This window comes from Uloborus diversus, chromosome 6 (genome assembly GCF_026930045.1).
Source record: "Uloborus diversus isolate 005 chromosome 6, Udiv.v.3.1, whole genome shotgun sequence".
Lineage (NCBI taxonomy): Eukaryota > Metazoa > Arthropoda > Arachnida > Araneae > Uloboridae > Uloborus > Uloborus diversus.
Window position 1 is genome coordinate 151733245 of NC_072736.1, and position 18113 is coordinate 151751357.

The 18113-nt window shown below is 32.7% G+C and overlaps 1 protein-coding gene across 1 annotated transcript in view; it reads right to left on the reverse strand.

Moving 5' to 3' along the window:
• Positions 1–570: 570 nt before the first annotated feature.
• The window catches only part of LOC129225151 (semaphorin-1A-like), a 694730-nt gene continuing 677187 nt past the window's right edge, over positions 571–18113 (reverse strand). Inside the window, exons 18-20 of the mRNA XM_054859712.1 lie at positions 12173–12295; positions 3141–3254; positions 571–2071 (exon numbers count right to left, since the gene is read on the reverse strand). Of these exons, the coding sequence (XP_054715687.1) occupies positions 1710–2071; positions 3141–3254; positions 12173–12295 (599 nt within the window). The 3' untranslated portion in view covers positions 571–1709. The remainder of the gene's footprint in view (positions 2072–3140; positions 3255–12172; positions 12296–18113) is intronic.

Consider the following 18113-nt stretch of genomic DNA (forward strand, 5'->3'; position numbering starts at 1 on the left):
TGGAGCATAATACGTCACATGTTTGTTACTCATATTCTGAAATTTATCGTCTGCCGTGCTTTGATTTTATTAATTATCATCTAATTCTAGTTTCGAGTGTTTCTTTGCGTTATTTTATTTAATTGTCGTCTGTGGTATTCATTGTTTTTGGAACGGCAACGATTTAAAGAAATTAAAATAGGTTGAATGCTTGGATGGAGTGTGAATGTTGATTTTTCCTCTCTTGTTCACCAACAATAATAACTCATATTTTATTTAAAAAGTCTATTTATAGACTTTACACAAACGTGATTTGTGTAAAGTCTGTAAGAAGACATATATCAAAATTATTTACTTTAAAATGTGAATGAAATGGAATATGTTAAATAATTTTTTGTGTGGTTTTAATAAAAAATAGGAATTTTTCTATTTATGTGCTAAACCTTATTTTAATAACATTACTTTTTTAGCAATTTTATTAAATCTAAGAAAACGAATCTGCAAAAAATTGAACTTGATATAAATGGTTCCCATATCGGCATCAAGCCTATTTCTGAGGCATTATGAATTAAATTCAACTAAAATTTAATGTTTTTGAATAACGTAGAATAAATAAGTTTCATTTACCTACAATATCAGAGAGAAAGGGTTTTTTTTTTTTTTAATTAACTTTCCATGCACGTACAATCTTATGACCAATTCTGTTCCATGTCATAAGCATTTTATAATGAATATTTTCGTGACACATTGAAATGCGCCGAAAGAAGCACGCACATTTGAACACTTCTGTACAAAATGACATACTGCATAGTTGATGGCAACCATTGCCAGTGATGGATGTAACTCGACATCGATCTGCCGATGCCAGCTACATTGAAGTAGTTGAAGTAATGTACAGTTTCTGGCGCTGACTTGGGCATTGTTAAAATGCAGTTCATATGCCGAAACAATAACACACAATCACTTGTATACAAGACTTAGTTTCAGCTAATAAACACGGCAAAATGCTGACTTTGAAGAAGCTTACTTGCTTTCTTAATGCATGTATGTTAAAAGGAAAGATCCCGTCTTTAATCCTTGATATAAAAGTTCAAAGTACAATATCAGTGTGAGTTCAGCAAAATGGCATTCGTACTGTATTCTCTGAAACCACAAAGTTTTTCGTTTCAGGTTCGTGTTACTGGGAAACATTTTTGAAATGTTAGAAAATCTTTGGAACATAGTGGTACGGAAGAAGCGTTTAAGTTGGTGTATGAAAAACCAGAAAATAGTATTTTAAAATATCCGTAGCTTGCGCTGGTATCGCAAAATAGTTTATAATTAGTAAAGCAAGTCCTTTCTCTTACGTGCGCTTATAGTCGAAATTTCACTGCCTCAAGTTGTAGTAAAAAATGGAAAGATTAACTGCAAAAACATTTATTCTAGTTATCTTCTCAGGAAACTTTAGAAACATCGAATGCTATAACCATGGAGGAAAAAAAATAACACAGTGCTGTCGCTTCAAAAAATTACAACAAGATTTTTTTCGTCACTCATAAAAGCCATGTCTTTGAAAAGAAACGAACTCAATCGATCTGTTGGCAAGTCTGACAAGTCAACACTCGACTTGAAAGGCAATTCACTTCATTGAAAACAAAGGACTGCCACACTCACACACACGCGCGAAACTTATCTTCTCAAATATCGTGTGCGTCTGTTTATTCTTTCTTAAACTGAAGGCCAAAAAATAACTATAAATATATCTTCTTAGCTTTCTGAAGTGGTTTGTTGTCTGCCGAGCTATTTGCTGTCTTACCCGTTTTAGGCGGCACGTTGAGAACCAAATTTATTGGTTTGTTGTTGACAGAAACCGGCAGAAAGGTGTCTAGGTTCCTAGGATCTATCCTAGCATTTGGCTGCGTCTCACCGTAGGGACCTTCATCCAAGTAAGGACTTTCCATTTCTTCTGTACGACACCGGCGGCTAAATATGTATCCACTAATGAAGCCAACAACCAGTGAAGATACTATGCTTGAAGTAACAGCAATGGCTAGGGTCTCAGCTGTGTAGATGAGATGATAGTCACGAGCAGCATCTGGTGAATCAGGACTTACTATATAAAGAAAATGCCAAATCATTAGATCAAGAACTTAGTACAGTGAAACCTGTGTAAGTTGACCACTTGTGGTGCATTACTTTAGAGGTCAACTTGAACAGGTGGACAACTTATAGAGGTTGAATTATATGATACAGATATAATTCTGTGCCTGAAAAGAGCGGTAAACTTAGGCAGGTGGTCAACTTACAAGAATGGTCAACTTACAAGGGTGTTCAACTTTACAGGTTTTGCTGTACGTTTAAAATTTAATAATATCTGTCAATTAATGTTTATTTCACAAAAAAAGAGCTAAATTGACATACTATCGACTAAATATCAACTTTTTAATGCTTTGAACGTCATATATTTTTTGAGGAAACATTCACAAAATTAATGAAACATTCGAGTTTCCACTCCTACATCTTCTACAGCAAGGACTCGCAAACTTGTTCAAGCACTGTACCGTTTTTGTGCATAACTAATTACCCTTATCCCTTCTCCCCGAAATCTTATTTAATTTATTTATCTTATGAACCGAAATTTAACTATCCAACTGTTGAAGTATAAGTACTAACAGGTAATTTAAATTAAAAAAAGGGTCCTTAATGGGCATTTTATTACAAAGACTTTTCAAATCAGACCTAAAAATGCAAAAAGCTCGGTAGATAATTAATACTCAAGCTGAATTTGTTTCTTTTAAAGTGCACCAAATGGTTTGATTCGTCTTGGTTAAATCCAACCGTAGTTCAACCTGATCGTTAAACTTTTTCGAAAATTCATTTTTGAAACAGATGAACTCGAAAATCCTAACTAAAATAACTACAACACGTATCAACTAAATTTTGTTACGTAAACAAATCTAAGATATAATGCTGTACTTTTTTTAAATTTAGGTTTTCGAACCGGTTTTATTACTACCCTTTGTTTTTTATTTTTGAAAAACTCTTTAGTATCTTCAATGCACTTTTTAATAACTATTTATTTAATTAATGTTATAAAAAGCTCCGAGTTATTAAGCACATAATAACACCACAATTAAAAAATACCTCTAAAGAATAATTTGCAGACAAAACTATTAACATACTGTTTGGTCTAATATCAGGATCTTCTTGGGGTATTGGTCTGCTGCCAAGGTGGTTGTCATGGCGACTTAGCTGAGGAGATCTCTGTGGACTTGTATCTTTATTTAGCGGACGTCCTATATGGATGAAACAAGAATCACATAAATAACAGGGAACAAGAAACAATAAAATTAACGGCGTTAATAAATCAGTCAAGACATACTATATAAATCCTACATTTTATTGAACACAATTGCGTAATTGAAACGCTGATATTCTGTTGCTTTGAACAGCTGCAATACAAATACAGCAAGAATGTAAGAATCAAAAATAACTTATCATTGAATAAATTGTAAATATCCTCAAAAGTATCCAATGCTTTAAGCACATATTTATTAAGAATAAATATTAATTTCCCTCTTTTGTTAATGTTTTTTAAATTTATATTTAAGAAAATAATTCGAGAAGCAAATAAATTCAAGGATGAAAAAAAAAAAAAAAAAAAAAAAACTTTTACCATATCGAAGGCTTAGAGCTTTGACTGCTAAACCAGCTAACTCTATGATAGATAATTTTTCGGGACACAATAAAAACATGTTCGACTTAATGCACGTTGTACAATAATTCAAGACAAAGAATTTCGCATTTGTAGGTAAAATTTGGAGTTCTACTAACGCAGCTTGAAGCAATAACTAAGTCAAGGAAATAACAACCCTTTCTCCTGACCACATATGAAGCAATGAGAAGCAAAGGGATGTAAGTGGCAAAATGAAAAATTTGGAGATAACCAGTAAAAAAGGGAGGTGAACCTCTCCTCTGTCTTAGGACAAGGGATAGTACTAGTAGCCCTAGTACAAGGGATAGTACTAGTAGCCCTAGTAGGTGCTGCTTTACAAAATGTTTTATAAAAAAAATCAATAAATGTCTACCTAGGACGTTATCTTTAAACGCGTTTTACTCAAAACTTGAAAATGTTCACTTACATCCCTTTGCTTCTCACTGCCTCAGATCGGATAAGCTGCTGTGCTGTGCAAGCTATCGATATTTTCAAATTTAATCCTCATTATTTTTATTAATTGAATTTTCTATGGGATTGTTTCTTCGTTTAAAAGAACATATAACTATCCATACACATTTTGTTTTTTTATTTCACAACGTTGTTTATTCATCATTACATTGCGGATTAAACGGTGTAAGGGAAAGTGTTTGATAGGCCCCCACGCCATTTTATTCAGTTATTCATTTATGATTGAAACTCATGGAATGCCTAGATATCTGTTCGCAGTCGACAGCACAAAAACATTATACAAGTAATTATTTATCATTTACTTTTTCTATAAATGCCCTCACAAATCTCTAAATCCAAGCGTAGGTATTCACTCTAAAGAACTTTTCGCGGAATCGAATTCATGTCAAAAGAACAGCGTTAACGAATTTCGGAAAATACATCAGACGACTAAACATTAATTGGAAAAAAAAAGCGCTCAAATGACATTACTTTCATTGGAAATGTAATTTTGACATCGTTTTTTATGAAACGAACTTCCATGCATTAAAACGTGTATACGGGTTGCTTTTGTTTTTCAGCGGTACATCGTTTTTAAATTACGCTGCCAGTTTAAATGTCATTAATCCACTAATTTGTCCGAGTAGCAAATATATCGCTGTCGAAAAGCGATGATTTCGATTTCAAAGACAAATAAATCAACGCCTTTTGATTGATGTTCTTTGCCAACATTCCGTGCATAATTAAGTTTATCAGTTCTTATCAAGGGTTTATTCGAATCATTAACTTAGTCTTTAGTTAAGCTAAATTCTAATTCTAAGTAATGAATGGAAATCTTCTCTAATTAAGATTACTGGATTCATCAAAAGGCAATTAGTTGAAATGTAATGCATAAGTGATTGGCTTTATCACCAAATGACAAGCTCACATTCGTTAACTTTGCATAGTATCTGGGCGAAGAACTTTTAGTTTATTCAGTCATCAACTTGACATTGCTTAACTTGCAGTGCGTCTAAGGACTAAAGGTGAAGTGATAAGTATACGAAGTGAGGAGTTTAATATTCAAATCTGCTCAATCCAGTTTTAAAATTTTGCTAGATAGGCAACAAACATTTCACGCTCTGCTCTTCCTTGGGTTTTAGTTTTTGTGTAAAAGGCCATTGGTGTTAAATTTCTTCCTTTTTTTTTAATAGTCAGTATTGTCTAATGATGATTCCATTTTCACAGGTTTGATATTTTTACGCATATATTTACACTTTTTTTCTTGGATTTTATGCTTTGTCTTGGAATTATGGTCTATTCGAACATAAACCATTATGCGTCATAATATAGAGTCAATGTTCAATCAATCAAGTTACCCCAGCTGAAGGGAGTTAAACTCAATAAAAACGACAAATATTGTAAAAACACGAAATATTTTACATTTTAATTCTGACGGTATTTAGGATTTCGTAAAGTTTAAGTAGAACTGAAAAACTTTCCAAATGAATATAGAGAAAAAATATTTTAGATAAGGTTAAATTATAAACAAAGATGCTTAAAACTGATCTGAAAATAATAGTACAGCACATCATTGGTAATGCATATGACTCAAAAAAAAAAAAAAAAAAGGATGGGTAATGTACTAATTTAAGTGTTGCTGTTAATACTTAGCAAATGAAGAGTGTGAACAACACTTATTGTGACACGTTGTCAAAATCTCATCGAAATGCCTACTAGCCGTTTCCAGGTCCTTTCCTAACAAAAAAATGCAAGTGGAATCTGTATCACAAAAATAAGTTACACAAACCAGATCTGAAGAATCAATCTCTGGGCAAAGGGCTATCGGAGTAAGCAGTTCTTTTCTGCCACAGTTGATTGCTCGAAGATAAAAAAAAAATCTTTAACACGTGATCTAGCAATTCTGTATCACTTTAATCGTCTTAGCTCCGTTCAAATTAAAAAGATTTTGCAAATGCAGAACACTCCTCTTTAGAAGCATTTCTTGTCAAAAGATGTTTAGCTGTGGCCTCGCTGTCGTCCCACTTGGTACAAATTAGGAAACATTTGGTGTAACCTGAAAATTTTAAGATCCTCAAACCGATGAAAAGAATTCCGGTTAGAAACTAAAACCTTCAGATTCTCTGTCTGCATTAAAACTTTTCCAACTTGTACCAACTGAGACAACAGCGAGGCCACACAACATCATATTCTTACTTGTGACGACTTAAACATAGAGGATCTGCTGAAGAGACCTAAATTGTACTGGAGGTTATGAGGATAAATGAAATCATGGATTAGGTATGACTCAGACGAAGAAGCATTTTAGAGGACAGTTTAATACTCTATGCTACTCAATTGTGATGCACACTTATCTTATTACATGGAATAGAGTGGATTGCTTATATTTCAAGCTTCAAATTTTTCAATACTGCAAAGACAACGCTTTGAAGATTAATCAACAGTAGCTTGCATTCGCATTTAAAGACAACAATGACTGTTGTACTTGTTCACAGTTTTTTAAGTTTATTTTCCAACTGTACAATTTTAATATTTTTTCAAATCAATGCTCACGTCCATTGAACAATTTCTAGATGGATTTACATTATTTTGAAAGTATATTCAGACATTTAGATACAACTTATCATTTTCAATCTCAGCAATACGACACATTTTAAAAAGCAAATTTCAATTAAAAATTTAATCTTAGTAATCAATTTTATCACATTCATTACGTTTTTAAACTTTGAAACGTAGAAGATTCCACAGAAATTCGCTAATCTCATCATTCACTCAATATTTGTTGAAACCATTTTTTATTTTAAATATTTTTAGCAATTATGGCCTCCGAAATTTTATCATCCAAAAAGACATTAATAAAAGCAATTGAGGCACTCTTCTGAGAGAATAGCATTTAACTGAAGGCCATTTGTTGAATTTTTTCGAGTAGCAAATCCATTTCCGATAATTAATGAAAGCGCGTACTTAAGAAATAAAGACGCTTCTGGGACCGTAGTCCCAACAAATTGAATCGAAGAGGCCATTTTGGAATCCGATTATGGGGCGTTTTTTTGCAGGCATAAATTTCTTTTACATTGCTTTCATCACCAACTTAATTAGAATTTTTATTAAAACACCATTTAAAATAAAGAGCAAGAGGTTGTTAATTCTAAATTAATTTTAAAAACGGTGTCGGTATTCTAAGCTTAAGTTCCGAACTTTATTTTTGTCGTTAGTTTTAATGACATGAAGTACTGCACTATTTTTATAAACTTTCGAACTCTAAGAATAGGTTCTAAAGAACATATATTTTTCATGCATGAAAATTCATTACTTGATAAAGTTCCCAATATTACTAATATGTAACTTTCTGTGTTCATATATGTCATCCTTTCCAAAATTAAATACAATTTTTTTCCGGATTTTTTAGTTAGGACTGCTGAGTCGGATGAAAAATGATCGACTCCGATCACGAGAATTTTAGATCCTTCGACTCCGATTTCTTTGCCTAAAAATCAATATGACTCCTACTCCGACTCCGCTGCACTGGCGGACTCTCAGACTTAGGAAGAAAATGATCGAATCTTGACACTTTAAATCTTTGGCTCCAGACACCGACTCCCTCACAATAAAACACATCTCTGGCTTCAAATCAATACCCTGGTTTTAACTGCTTAATGTTGATTGTGTTAAGTGAAAAAATTAAATGAAAAAGAGAGCATTTAATTTCTGATGTTTGAATCATGCATTTTTTTCTCCTATTTTACATTAAAAAAAAAAAAAAAAAAACATCCAAAGCGCGAGAAATATAACCTGCAAGTAGTCTCTCTTGGTATTGACGTCAGAAATAAACTTCATTCATAATCTGAGAAACCGTTACACAGCCCCTTTAGAAACAAACTAGCCAATAACAGAATAACGTAAATATTTGTCTTACAAACATAGGATATGAGTAAGCAACGCATCCTTAGGTTTCAAATTATGTAGTTTAACACATGACTTAAAGCGTCTAATGTCCTTTTAGATATTGAACCGTAAGGATCAATGCCAACCTAAAATGCATATGAATATTGAGAAGATCGTATTTGATTGCAGATTCACAGAGGAATAACACAAATTTATGTTTTAAACCCTTTTACCATCTGGGTTTCGTTGTATGGAAAACTTACAGATGTATAGATAGTTTCTAAAGCCTTATGCTTCAGTAGTTTCATGAAACATAAGACGGAGCTAAGTAGATAAAAATTTTCCAAAAGAACTTCCACAAATAAAACTTTAGATGTCAAATAATTTCGTTTTCATTTCTCCGTCAGAGCTAAATATTACTAGAAATCGCCTTCAGATTTAGTTTCTGATACATCAAAATAAACACTTTCAGTGTTAAGCTCCAAATCAAAACATAAAGACAACCAAAGCGATATAAAAGTAGCGGCTACTGTCTGAATTTTGTATGCGAAACCTCCTGAAAATTTACACATGTGTCAGATGTGTATAAAAAGCGATTATAGGAAAGTGAACAATGACGGGAAGAATAAATAGAGGTGCACTAAGCTGTAGGTTAATGCCCTCAACTCAAGGCTAAGGCAAAACTACGAGCATATACCGGCAACTCAGTTCTGATATCAACAGACTGCAGTTTCTCTTTATTATAAGCTCATCCGACTGCAAAACTCACTAATCGAGCTGAAGGCAGATGTCCTCTCAATTGCACGCTGAGATCACCTTTCAAACTTTGCTAAATGAATTTGGCGCACCAACAACCGTCCGCAAACAACGGTGCAGTTCAACTCTTCAAATATAAAAGAGAGCTTTAGGTTATTAAGTTGTAAGTTAAGTTATTACGTTGTCGCCGACGTTAAGGCAAAACTACAAGCATATACCGAAAGCCCAGTTTGACATCCACAGACTGAGTCATAGTCGGGATGAAGCAAGGAACGGATACAAGGGAGGGGCGATGGAGGCAATCGCCCCTCCCTTGAGGGACTCTCCACTGGTAATTTTTCGAAATTGAAGTTCAGAAACCGGGGTTTCGTGGTTGTTGGAGGAAGGGGGGGTTGGGTTTGGTACCCTATCCCGGAGTTGTTTGTGAATTTAAGTCCAAAATATTTTTTATCAAAATTTTTAAATCAATATACATTGTAAAAAGTAAGTATTAAATATCAATTGCCCCTCCCTTGAAAAAATTCTGGATCCGTCCTTGGGTCGAAAGCATATACGAGTAAACAGATGCGTATTGAACTGTGATAAACGAAGTAGTGTGAAATTCCTTGCTCTCCCATTTGGACTGTTGACTACTAAGACCAGAGAAGTGTGAAGTTCAATTTTATAACCAGAGTGTAGGTGTAAAGCAAAGATAAGCGACTAAATTAAAGGTGGGGATTAGAAAATTTGGTATCACTCTCTACCCAGTTGCCATATTTGCCAAACTATTCTGTGCTGTTAATTAACATAAATGCCATTACACTTTGCCTACCATGGCTAGCAAACGTGATTCCCAGTGATGCTCCCGTTGGGGCACTGACTATTAGGTACGACAGTCCGTGTCCTAACGGTTGCCTCGTGGTGAATTTATGCAATTTTGACTTTGCAGTCAAAGTGTTAATTTTTATTTTATTTCTTATTTAAAATGATAAGCATTATATTTTAGTAGCAATTTAAATGCTAATTTGATGCTTCGTTCCTTTTTGTGCTTTACAAAAGCAGTGGCGACTAGTAAAAAAAAAGAGTTGCAACTTATAAATGTTCTTCTACTTGCTATTGCCAACCAGAAACTTTACACAAAAATAGTAAGCTAGATAAAAGTAGAAGATATTTGAGGCAGTGAGAAGCAAAGGGATTGCAAGTGGAGTATTTTTAGTTTCGAGTAAAACGCGTTTAAAGATCAGATCCTAGGTAGGCTTTCATTGAAATTTTTTTTCCTAAATCATGCTGTACAGCAGCACCTACCAGGGCTACTATTACTTTTTTCCCCCCAAGACAGAGGAGAGGTTCACCTACCATGTGTACTGGTTATCTCCAAATTTTTAATTTTGCCACTTGCCTCCTTTTGCTTCTCACTGCCTCATTTAATCCTTTAAGTAGAAACGCAGTAAAACAATCGTAATTCCAGGAAATAAAGTTCACTATCATTAAAACATTTCAAGTCTAACACTCATAAGACTTTCTTAAATGTTTATAAAAAGACTATCGAAATTTTTGAGAGGAAGCCATTTTTCTCGCAAAGACTTCCCGATAAATGTTCGCAGATTAGTTTTTGATGTAGAGTTGAACGAGAATAGGGAAAAAATCGATAATCCAGCTGGGCGAATAATCGATGAATCGAAGAAAAAAAAATCCCAACACCTGCAGCACTTGCGCTACTATCTTGTCGAGAAAGTAAGATTTTTTTAGGTCAAGCTTCTTTTTATAAAGAAACTTTTGGAGCAGAACTTGCAGAATGCTTCTCTAATTTTCCTAAGTTTTCAGCTTGAATATTAATCTTGAAAAATGCTTAGATTTTTTTTTATAAATCTTTTAGAATTACTTTTCTTACAGTCTGGCTTACGTTAAAGAATGGCAGGCTTTCAGGCGACAAAGATCTAATAGATGAAATTTATCTGCTATGAATTAAATTCTGTTGTGTGTATGTATATATATATATATATATATATATATATATATATATATATATATATATATATATATATATATATATATATATATATATATATATATATATACACACACACACACTTGCAAATATGTTCATAATCAGATCAGATGCAGCGTTAAGATATTGCAAGCTTGAAGGAAAAATGAAAATGAGTCAAAAAATACAAAATTTAACTTTTCATACGGGTCCCAGGTTCCCTTACTTGTATTTAGGAAAATTTTCTCCATGCAAAAAAACATTCCAACAGAAAAAGTTTCACATTAGTACGACCAATGTTCACCGAGCTATGAAACGCAGCGTTTTGTGATTTACACCACTTTACACTCGCCATCAAGAACGCCTTTTTAGGGGAAATATAGTGGTTAACAAGGGTTTAAAATTATGTGTGTGCATATAATGTGATTTTTCAAATTGTTCGAGGCTTTGTAGTGTGCTTTTGCGTATCATGGAATAACATTTGCATTTATTTTGAAACAGCTTTGAAAAATATAAATACTTATGTTATTTACTTCGACAACCAGACATTCCTTAAAACTGGAATATCTCCTTGAGATTTGGTCGAACAAATGTCAATTTTTTTTGTGTCAGTAATAGTTTTCAATGGAGGTTATTTTTCTAAATATTAGTTAGGGGACCTGGGGCCCGTATAAAAAGTTAAATTTTGTATGTTTTGCCTCATTTTTTTCCCATCAAACTTTCAATACCTTAACTCTGCATTTGATTTTGAACATTTTTGCAATTGGAAGCATACATCTAGGACTAATGGTTGCGAAAATAAAGGTCTTGCAGGTTAAAACGGAACATCATATATATATATATATATATATATATATATATATATATATATATATATATGTGTGTGTGTGTGTGTGTGTGTGTGTGTGTGAGTGTGTGTGTGCGGTGTGCCCACTTAAGTTACTTACTACCCACTAACTTCGGAACTGCTGCTGCTTTATTCATAAAAGTGGTGTCTAGATGTAGTGAAGTTGACAGGCACTGCTGAATAAAATGACTCACGGTGCCACCTAGTAGAAATATGCGGAGTTAAAAATACTATCTTTAAAACGGAACGGGATAGAGGAAAAAATGTGACATAAAAAGGTGGAGCATTATCAATAAAGTACGAAAAGGAACTTATTCGGAACTAATGCAGAGAAGAAAACGATTAAAACCGCATTTATATATTTTTGTGTTTTCCGACCACATCACTTTCCGAAAATTGAACAGATGTGAAAATACGTATCTTTTCGTCAAGAAATAAGTTGGATAGGTGCATTTAAACATATTAAATTGATGTTCTTAAATTCTGCTCTTGTTTTTCTATGCCCTTGCTTTTTTTATATTAAAAAACATAAATAAAACATAAAATAAAAATATTTAACATGAGTTACTGAAACTTGATTGCCATGGAAACTAACCAATGTCGTCCACTTCATTATCAATATATCCAGGACCATTTGGACATACACACTTTACAGGGCACGGTGGACATGTGACAATTTGCTCTGTTGTTCGACTAGTAGAAGTGCTTGTGCTAGGAACTAAGGGTAATAATAAATGAAATGAAAATAATGCTTAAAACATAAAGCAATAAGATGATAAGTTACAGTAACAAAACAAAATAAAAAAAATAAGCATGCAAACAATATAAATCATAAAATGAAAATAGAAAAAATCCCAGGAGAAAACAAAATCCTTAAGTTATGATGCCTAATGTAGATGCTATATAGTGCCATATAATTTCCATACTTTTGTGTTAGCTATGCTTTTCAAATAACCTTGCATATATCTTTGTAATACCGAACCCCTTATTTAAGGTATGCTCCTATTTACAAATTGGAAGAAAGTTTCTCGCATTTTACGTTGAACATTTGCAATTAAAAACCTTAAAACAATCGTAAAACGAACCGCAAAATTCCATTTAAATCAGTAATAGATTTTTTCCAGCTTTACTAAACTGTCCAGTCTCCGAAAGCAGATGCATTAGGACATGGTTAACTGTTTAGAAATCAATATACATTTACAGTATTCCTTGAAGACTGCCCAAAAAGGAAGTCAATCAAAAGGCCCCTCCCCCTTTTGTCACACTTCTCCTTACTCCCTCCTCCCTCCTTGTCGCATTCTACACTAAGTTACGCAAACATGTTATCATAACACTTGCTTTTATTTTTACCAATATGTGCGTCGTAACTTTTCTTGTTCCTCTCATCATGGTGTGTTACAATTTCACAAATATCTTCATTTCCTAAAGTTTGACATTTGTGGACCACCTCTTGATAAACAACTTGAGCATTTGATGAGTTCATTTTAAACAAGTTGAATTTAATTAAGTATTTACCTAGTCTTTTTAAATGTTTTTTTTCATTATTACTTTTTTTTAGTGAACCATAATGCACGCACATGCCAAAAATTTAAGTTTCCAACTACACCGTTTTTTTTTAACACTACATCGTGCACGTGAGAGTAAAATATTACACAGAACTTGCTTTTCGATGTGACGGTACCACACTATTTGCCTTATTTCCAAAATTTCTGTGAAGATTCATTTACTTTTCTTGGCTAAGAGTTTCTTTACCTAGTCAGACCTCCTTTTCATCCCACACCGAACATAAGTGTATTGTGTATAGATTGATATGTCATCTTTAATAGAGATTATATTGTTGAGTTAATACATGAAAGCAATTCATAGGCCATCCCAAATGACAGAGATTTCAGCGACATCCGCACTTTGGCGCCTTGGAATACAATAGAGAACTACATATGTATATGATCAATACACATGCATCACCTCCCAATGTATGCATTTCCTACGACGCTCCAGTGTATAAGGTTCGTCACCCGAGGCGCCACAAAGATATCATCCATCAATGCCAACTTAACTGCAACTGTGTTCCTCGTTAGGAACAATCCATCAAACGCGTTCGATTGAGTTAACAACATGGTTTGCAGTCATAATTACCTCACGCGGTGAAGGCGTCAGCAAAACAAATTTCGAACCATTGTTGAAATTGCCCGAAATAGATTTGTAAACAATGGGAGAGCTGCGACGAGATATCTGAATTTATACAGTTTATGTTTTTGTTTTTAAAACGCTTCTTCTTTGCTGCAGAAGTTTCTTAATGAGCAAAACAGTTCATTTAAGAGGTTGATGCATGACGTTGCTTTTCATGTAAGTTTAATATTTTTGTTTTGTTTTAGAGAAGTGGTTGAAGGGTTGGTCAAGGCTTTGGATAGTATTGCACTGTCTCATGGAATATCGTATAATTATATATAATTATATGTATAGTAAATACAGTATAATTTTCTCCGGAGTGGTCAAACATTGCACCATCCTAGACAAAATAAGAAGCGAAGATTTACGAAAAGAATTACAGATCTACAGCCTTAACGGAAAAATTACTGATTATCGTATCAAGTAGAGAGACCATATACGAAGAATGCCTAGTGGAAAACTACCAAGAGCCGTCTACTACTATCAACCCAAAGGAAAGCGAGACCGCGGTCGACCTATAAAGCGGTGGACAGACCAGGAAGCCGGAACAGGCTGAAAGCCTAATCCATGAAGAAGATGATGATGATGATGATAAAATATCGTTCGGTTCTTTTCTACAGGGGTGCCCTGAACTTACGTTTTTTGAGGGTAGGCATTCTTAATTTGCCAAATGGAACTCTAAAGCTTGCCTAATGATCACAATTTTGAGACTCCTCAAGAACTATAATCGTAATGAAATATAGAGAATCAAACTGCAACGCTGTTATGATTTGAAAACCCCAAGGGAATTTGTAATATTCAGCGAGGATGTCTCACATTATTATCTTATAATGCAATAGTGGAAAAACATGCATCTTGGGGAGTGAATGGGATGTAAATTTTAGTCTCCAGGTACACTTGTACATATAATGCCAGGTAGAAAATTCAGAAATACAACAGTTTTCTAAATTTCAGGGATTAATGTTTTGTAAATTGAAGATTTTTTTACTGGTTTTGCTACACTTCCTTATACTAATTTTTATTAAAGTTTTAGTTTGAAAGTTAATAAATACATCTTTATCGTAATGTAACTCAAAATATGTTTTGTATCAAAATCTAAATAAATTCCGAGACATGAAAATATATATGAACACACAATACCCACACACACACATACATACATGCAAGCATGCATTCCATACATACATACTTACGTTCAAACAGACAAACATACATGCAAGCCTACATGCCGTACATGCATACAAACATACATACGTACGTTCAAACAGACAAACATACATGCAAGCGTGCATGCCGTACATACATACAAACATACATACGTGCAAACCGACAAACATTCATGCAAGCATGCTTACCCTTCATACATGTACATGCATACGTTCATACAGGCATTTAAATATATTACTCTTAAAAGCTGCCTTTAAACTGGGAGCAATATCATAAACAACCCCTTTTTCCACCGGTCTGAAGACAGACTGAGGTTTGAAATGAACAACTTAATGCTTAAAACTTTGGCTTGTTGATTACATAAAAAGTACACTACCGCAAAGTATAAATGAGGTAGTGAGAAGCAAAGGGATGCAAGTGGCAAAATTAAAAATTTGGAGATAACCTGTTCAAGTGGTAGGTGAACCTCTCCTCAGTCTTGGAGCAAGAGATGGTACTAGTAGCCCAGGTAGGTGCTGCTGTACAGCATGATTTAGAAAAAAATCTCAATGAAAGCCTACCTAGGATCTGATCTTTAAATGCGTTTTACTCAAAACTTAAAATAGTTCACTTGCATCCCTTTGCTTCTCACTGCCTCAAATGTCAAAATAAATATAAAATAACTACTATATGAGCAATTCCTATTATAAATACTAATTATCAGAGGTTTCTTGACAAAGAAAATTCGAAGATTTGACAGAAAAAAGTTCAAACATTGGAAAGAAGGAAGCATAATCAAACCATTAAAATGTTTATGATAATTAACATACATACTAGAGCATACTATAAAATAAACTTTCATATTAAAAATGTGCAAATTGTTTTCAAAAGGAAAATTGACATAGTTAGGAGCAAGTAAGAGAAATTCTGAAGGAATATTTCAAAGATTATCAAGGGGAACTTCGAAAAAAAAATAGTTCTCCTTTTAACGCTTAAGTCGTTTTAGTTTCTTAGCAAAAAACACATAAAAGACATATGACATACTTTTGACTTAATAACGAAAATAAATAATGGTTACAAAAAGGGTAACTATTTAATTATACTAAAATAGTGCATTATAAAACAATACATTTACTTAAAAAAATAGGGAGTGATAGACTGTATTAAATTAATGCTTTAATAATTGTATTTGGCATGCTTATAATTGAAAACCCACCACCATCACCACCACCATTGAGTTAGTTTAACATCAAATATAAAATTTAAGAACGGCAAGCAATTCCAGGGAAACAGATAGTGTGAGGGATTGTTTAGCACCAGGAGAGTATTTAAGCTCTAAATTTTCTTTTTTTAACATAAGTTAACTTTGGCAAAAAAATAATAATAAATAAATAAATAACAAAAATAAAAATAAATAAAAATAAAAATAAAATAAAAGTGATAACAGGAGATTAAAATACGATCTCCAAGTTATACAATAACTAAATCAAGTTTGTTTGGTTTTTTTTCCTTAAAAAAACATTGTTTTTTTTCTTTTTTTCCATCAACAAAAAGGTTGCCAATATGATAAATTTAATCTTCATTTTGAAAAATAAAAGGATGATTAAAATGACTGCACTCATTCCTCCTCATACATATAAAAAAATAAAGCAAACAATATTTCTGAAATTGTTACATGTATTATAATTCTAAATATTTTTTTCCAAGGTAATGCAAGCATTATAAAAGTACTTAAAATGTAAATATTATTTTAAGAGTAATATTTTTTTCCATAAAAGAGCAGTCGTTGATAATGGTTTCATCTTGCATTTGCAAAAATTTTTATTGAAATAAACTGTTATCTGGGATAAAGTCTTGAAAAAAATCTTAGATTCGTCCAATTCAAGTTGGACGAATATCTGCTATATAGTGTTTTCAAACTTATTACTATCTTTTTTATTGCTCATAAATTAATAGAGAAATAAATTTTAATTGAATAAATTTACTTAGAAAAACAGTTAGTTTAAAACAAGAACAGTTAAACATTACTTTAATGTTTATTGTCAAATTAAATAAATATGTAAGACATTTAAACACGCTCCTGGTGCAAAATGTGTAAGAAACAAAAGTTTGGAGAGGGAGGGGCAAGTGTGGTTTTTGCAAAACTCACCGGTAATAGGCGATGTGGAGGGCTTCGCATCTGTAAAAAAGACAAAATCAAAAAATGCTTTAAATTAGTTTTTGAATCTAGGTTGGTGCTTTTTTACAGCATGCTGCATAATTAATATGTAAAAAAGATTGATAAATGTTATTCAAGTATAACATTTAAGTTAGAAACTTAACATTGCAACACTTAACTCAAGTTTTAGTCACAACATTGATTATAAAAAAATCAGCAGCTAAAAGTTTCTGTTTTTTGTCTAAGCAATGTCTTCTATTTTTTTAAATAGAAAGCCAAGAATTTAAAAAAAGAAAAGAAATAGGCTTTTTATTTTGGGGTCAAAGCCTTTCTTCAAAAAAACCCTTTAAAAACTGAATAAATGAAAGTAAAAAGTACGTTTTAACTTGAGGCATTAAAAATAGATAAATTATTTCATGTATATTTTAAATATTTAAAACAACATTTTTTTTATTGAACAGAAAACATAAAGCTATTGCTGTAAGCTTTGGGAATAAAAAATGTACACCTGAGACCTAAGTTTGCTGCGCTATTAAAGCAATTCACTTTTGGAATTTTGATATCATTAAAAAAAGTACAACATTTTTTATCTGTTTATCAATTTTTTTAGTGAAAATAATTAACAGCTACGAAGACTAAATGTATGCTACAAAATAAACAACTTTATGTAAATTTAAAGCGTAGAATATACTTTGAACGTCAGTTATAAACAACGAAAAGTATAGGCCTCTCTGTATTCTACATTGGTCAATTTTCCATCTCTCCTAGTTATCTAGTCACAGATAAAAGAACATGTTTCGCATCCTCTCCAAGTAATGCAGTCAAAACATTTGCACGTCAAAGAGCTTAATGCCCGCATGCATAAAAATACTGAAACAATAAAAACAAATTACCGACATAGCGAATCTAAAAAGTACCATTTTTGTCCAGAAAACGAAACAATGATGCATCTTTCCAGAGAAATGAAATAAAAAAAGTTACTGAGACAACAGGATATCAGGAATTTATAAAAATGGAAAAAATATGTTCTAGTTTAGGGTGAAACATAATGCCGATATTTCAA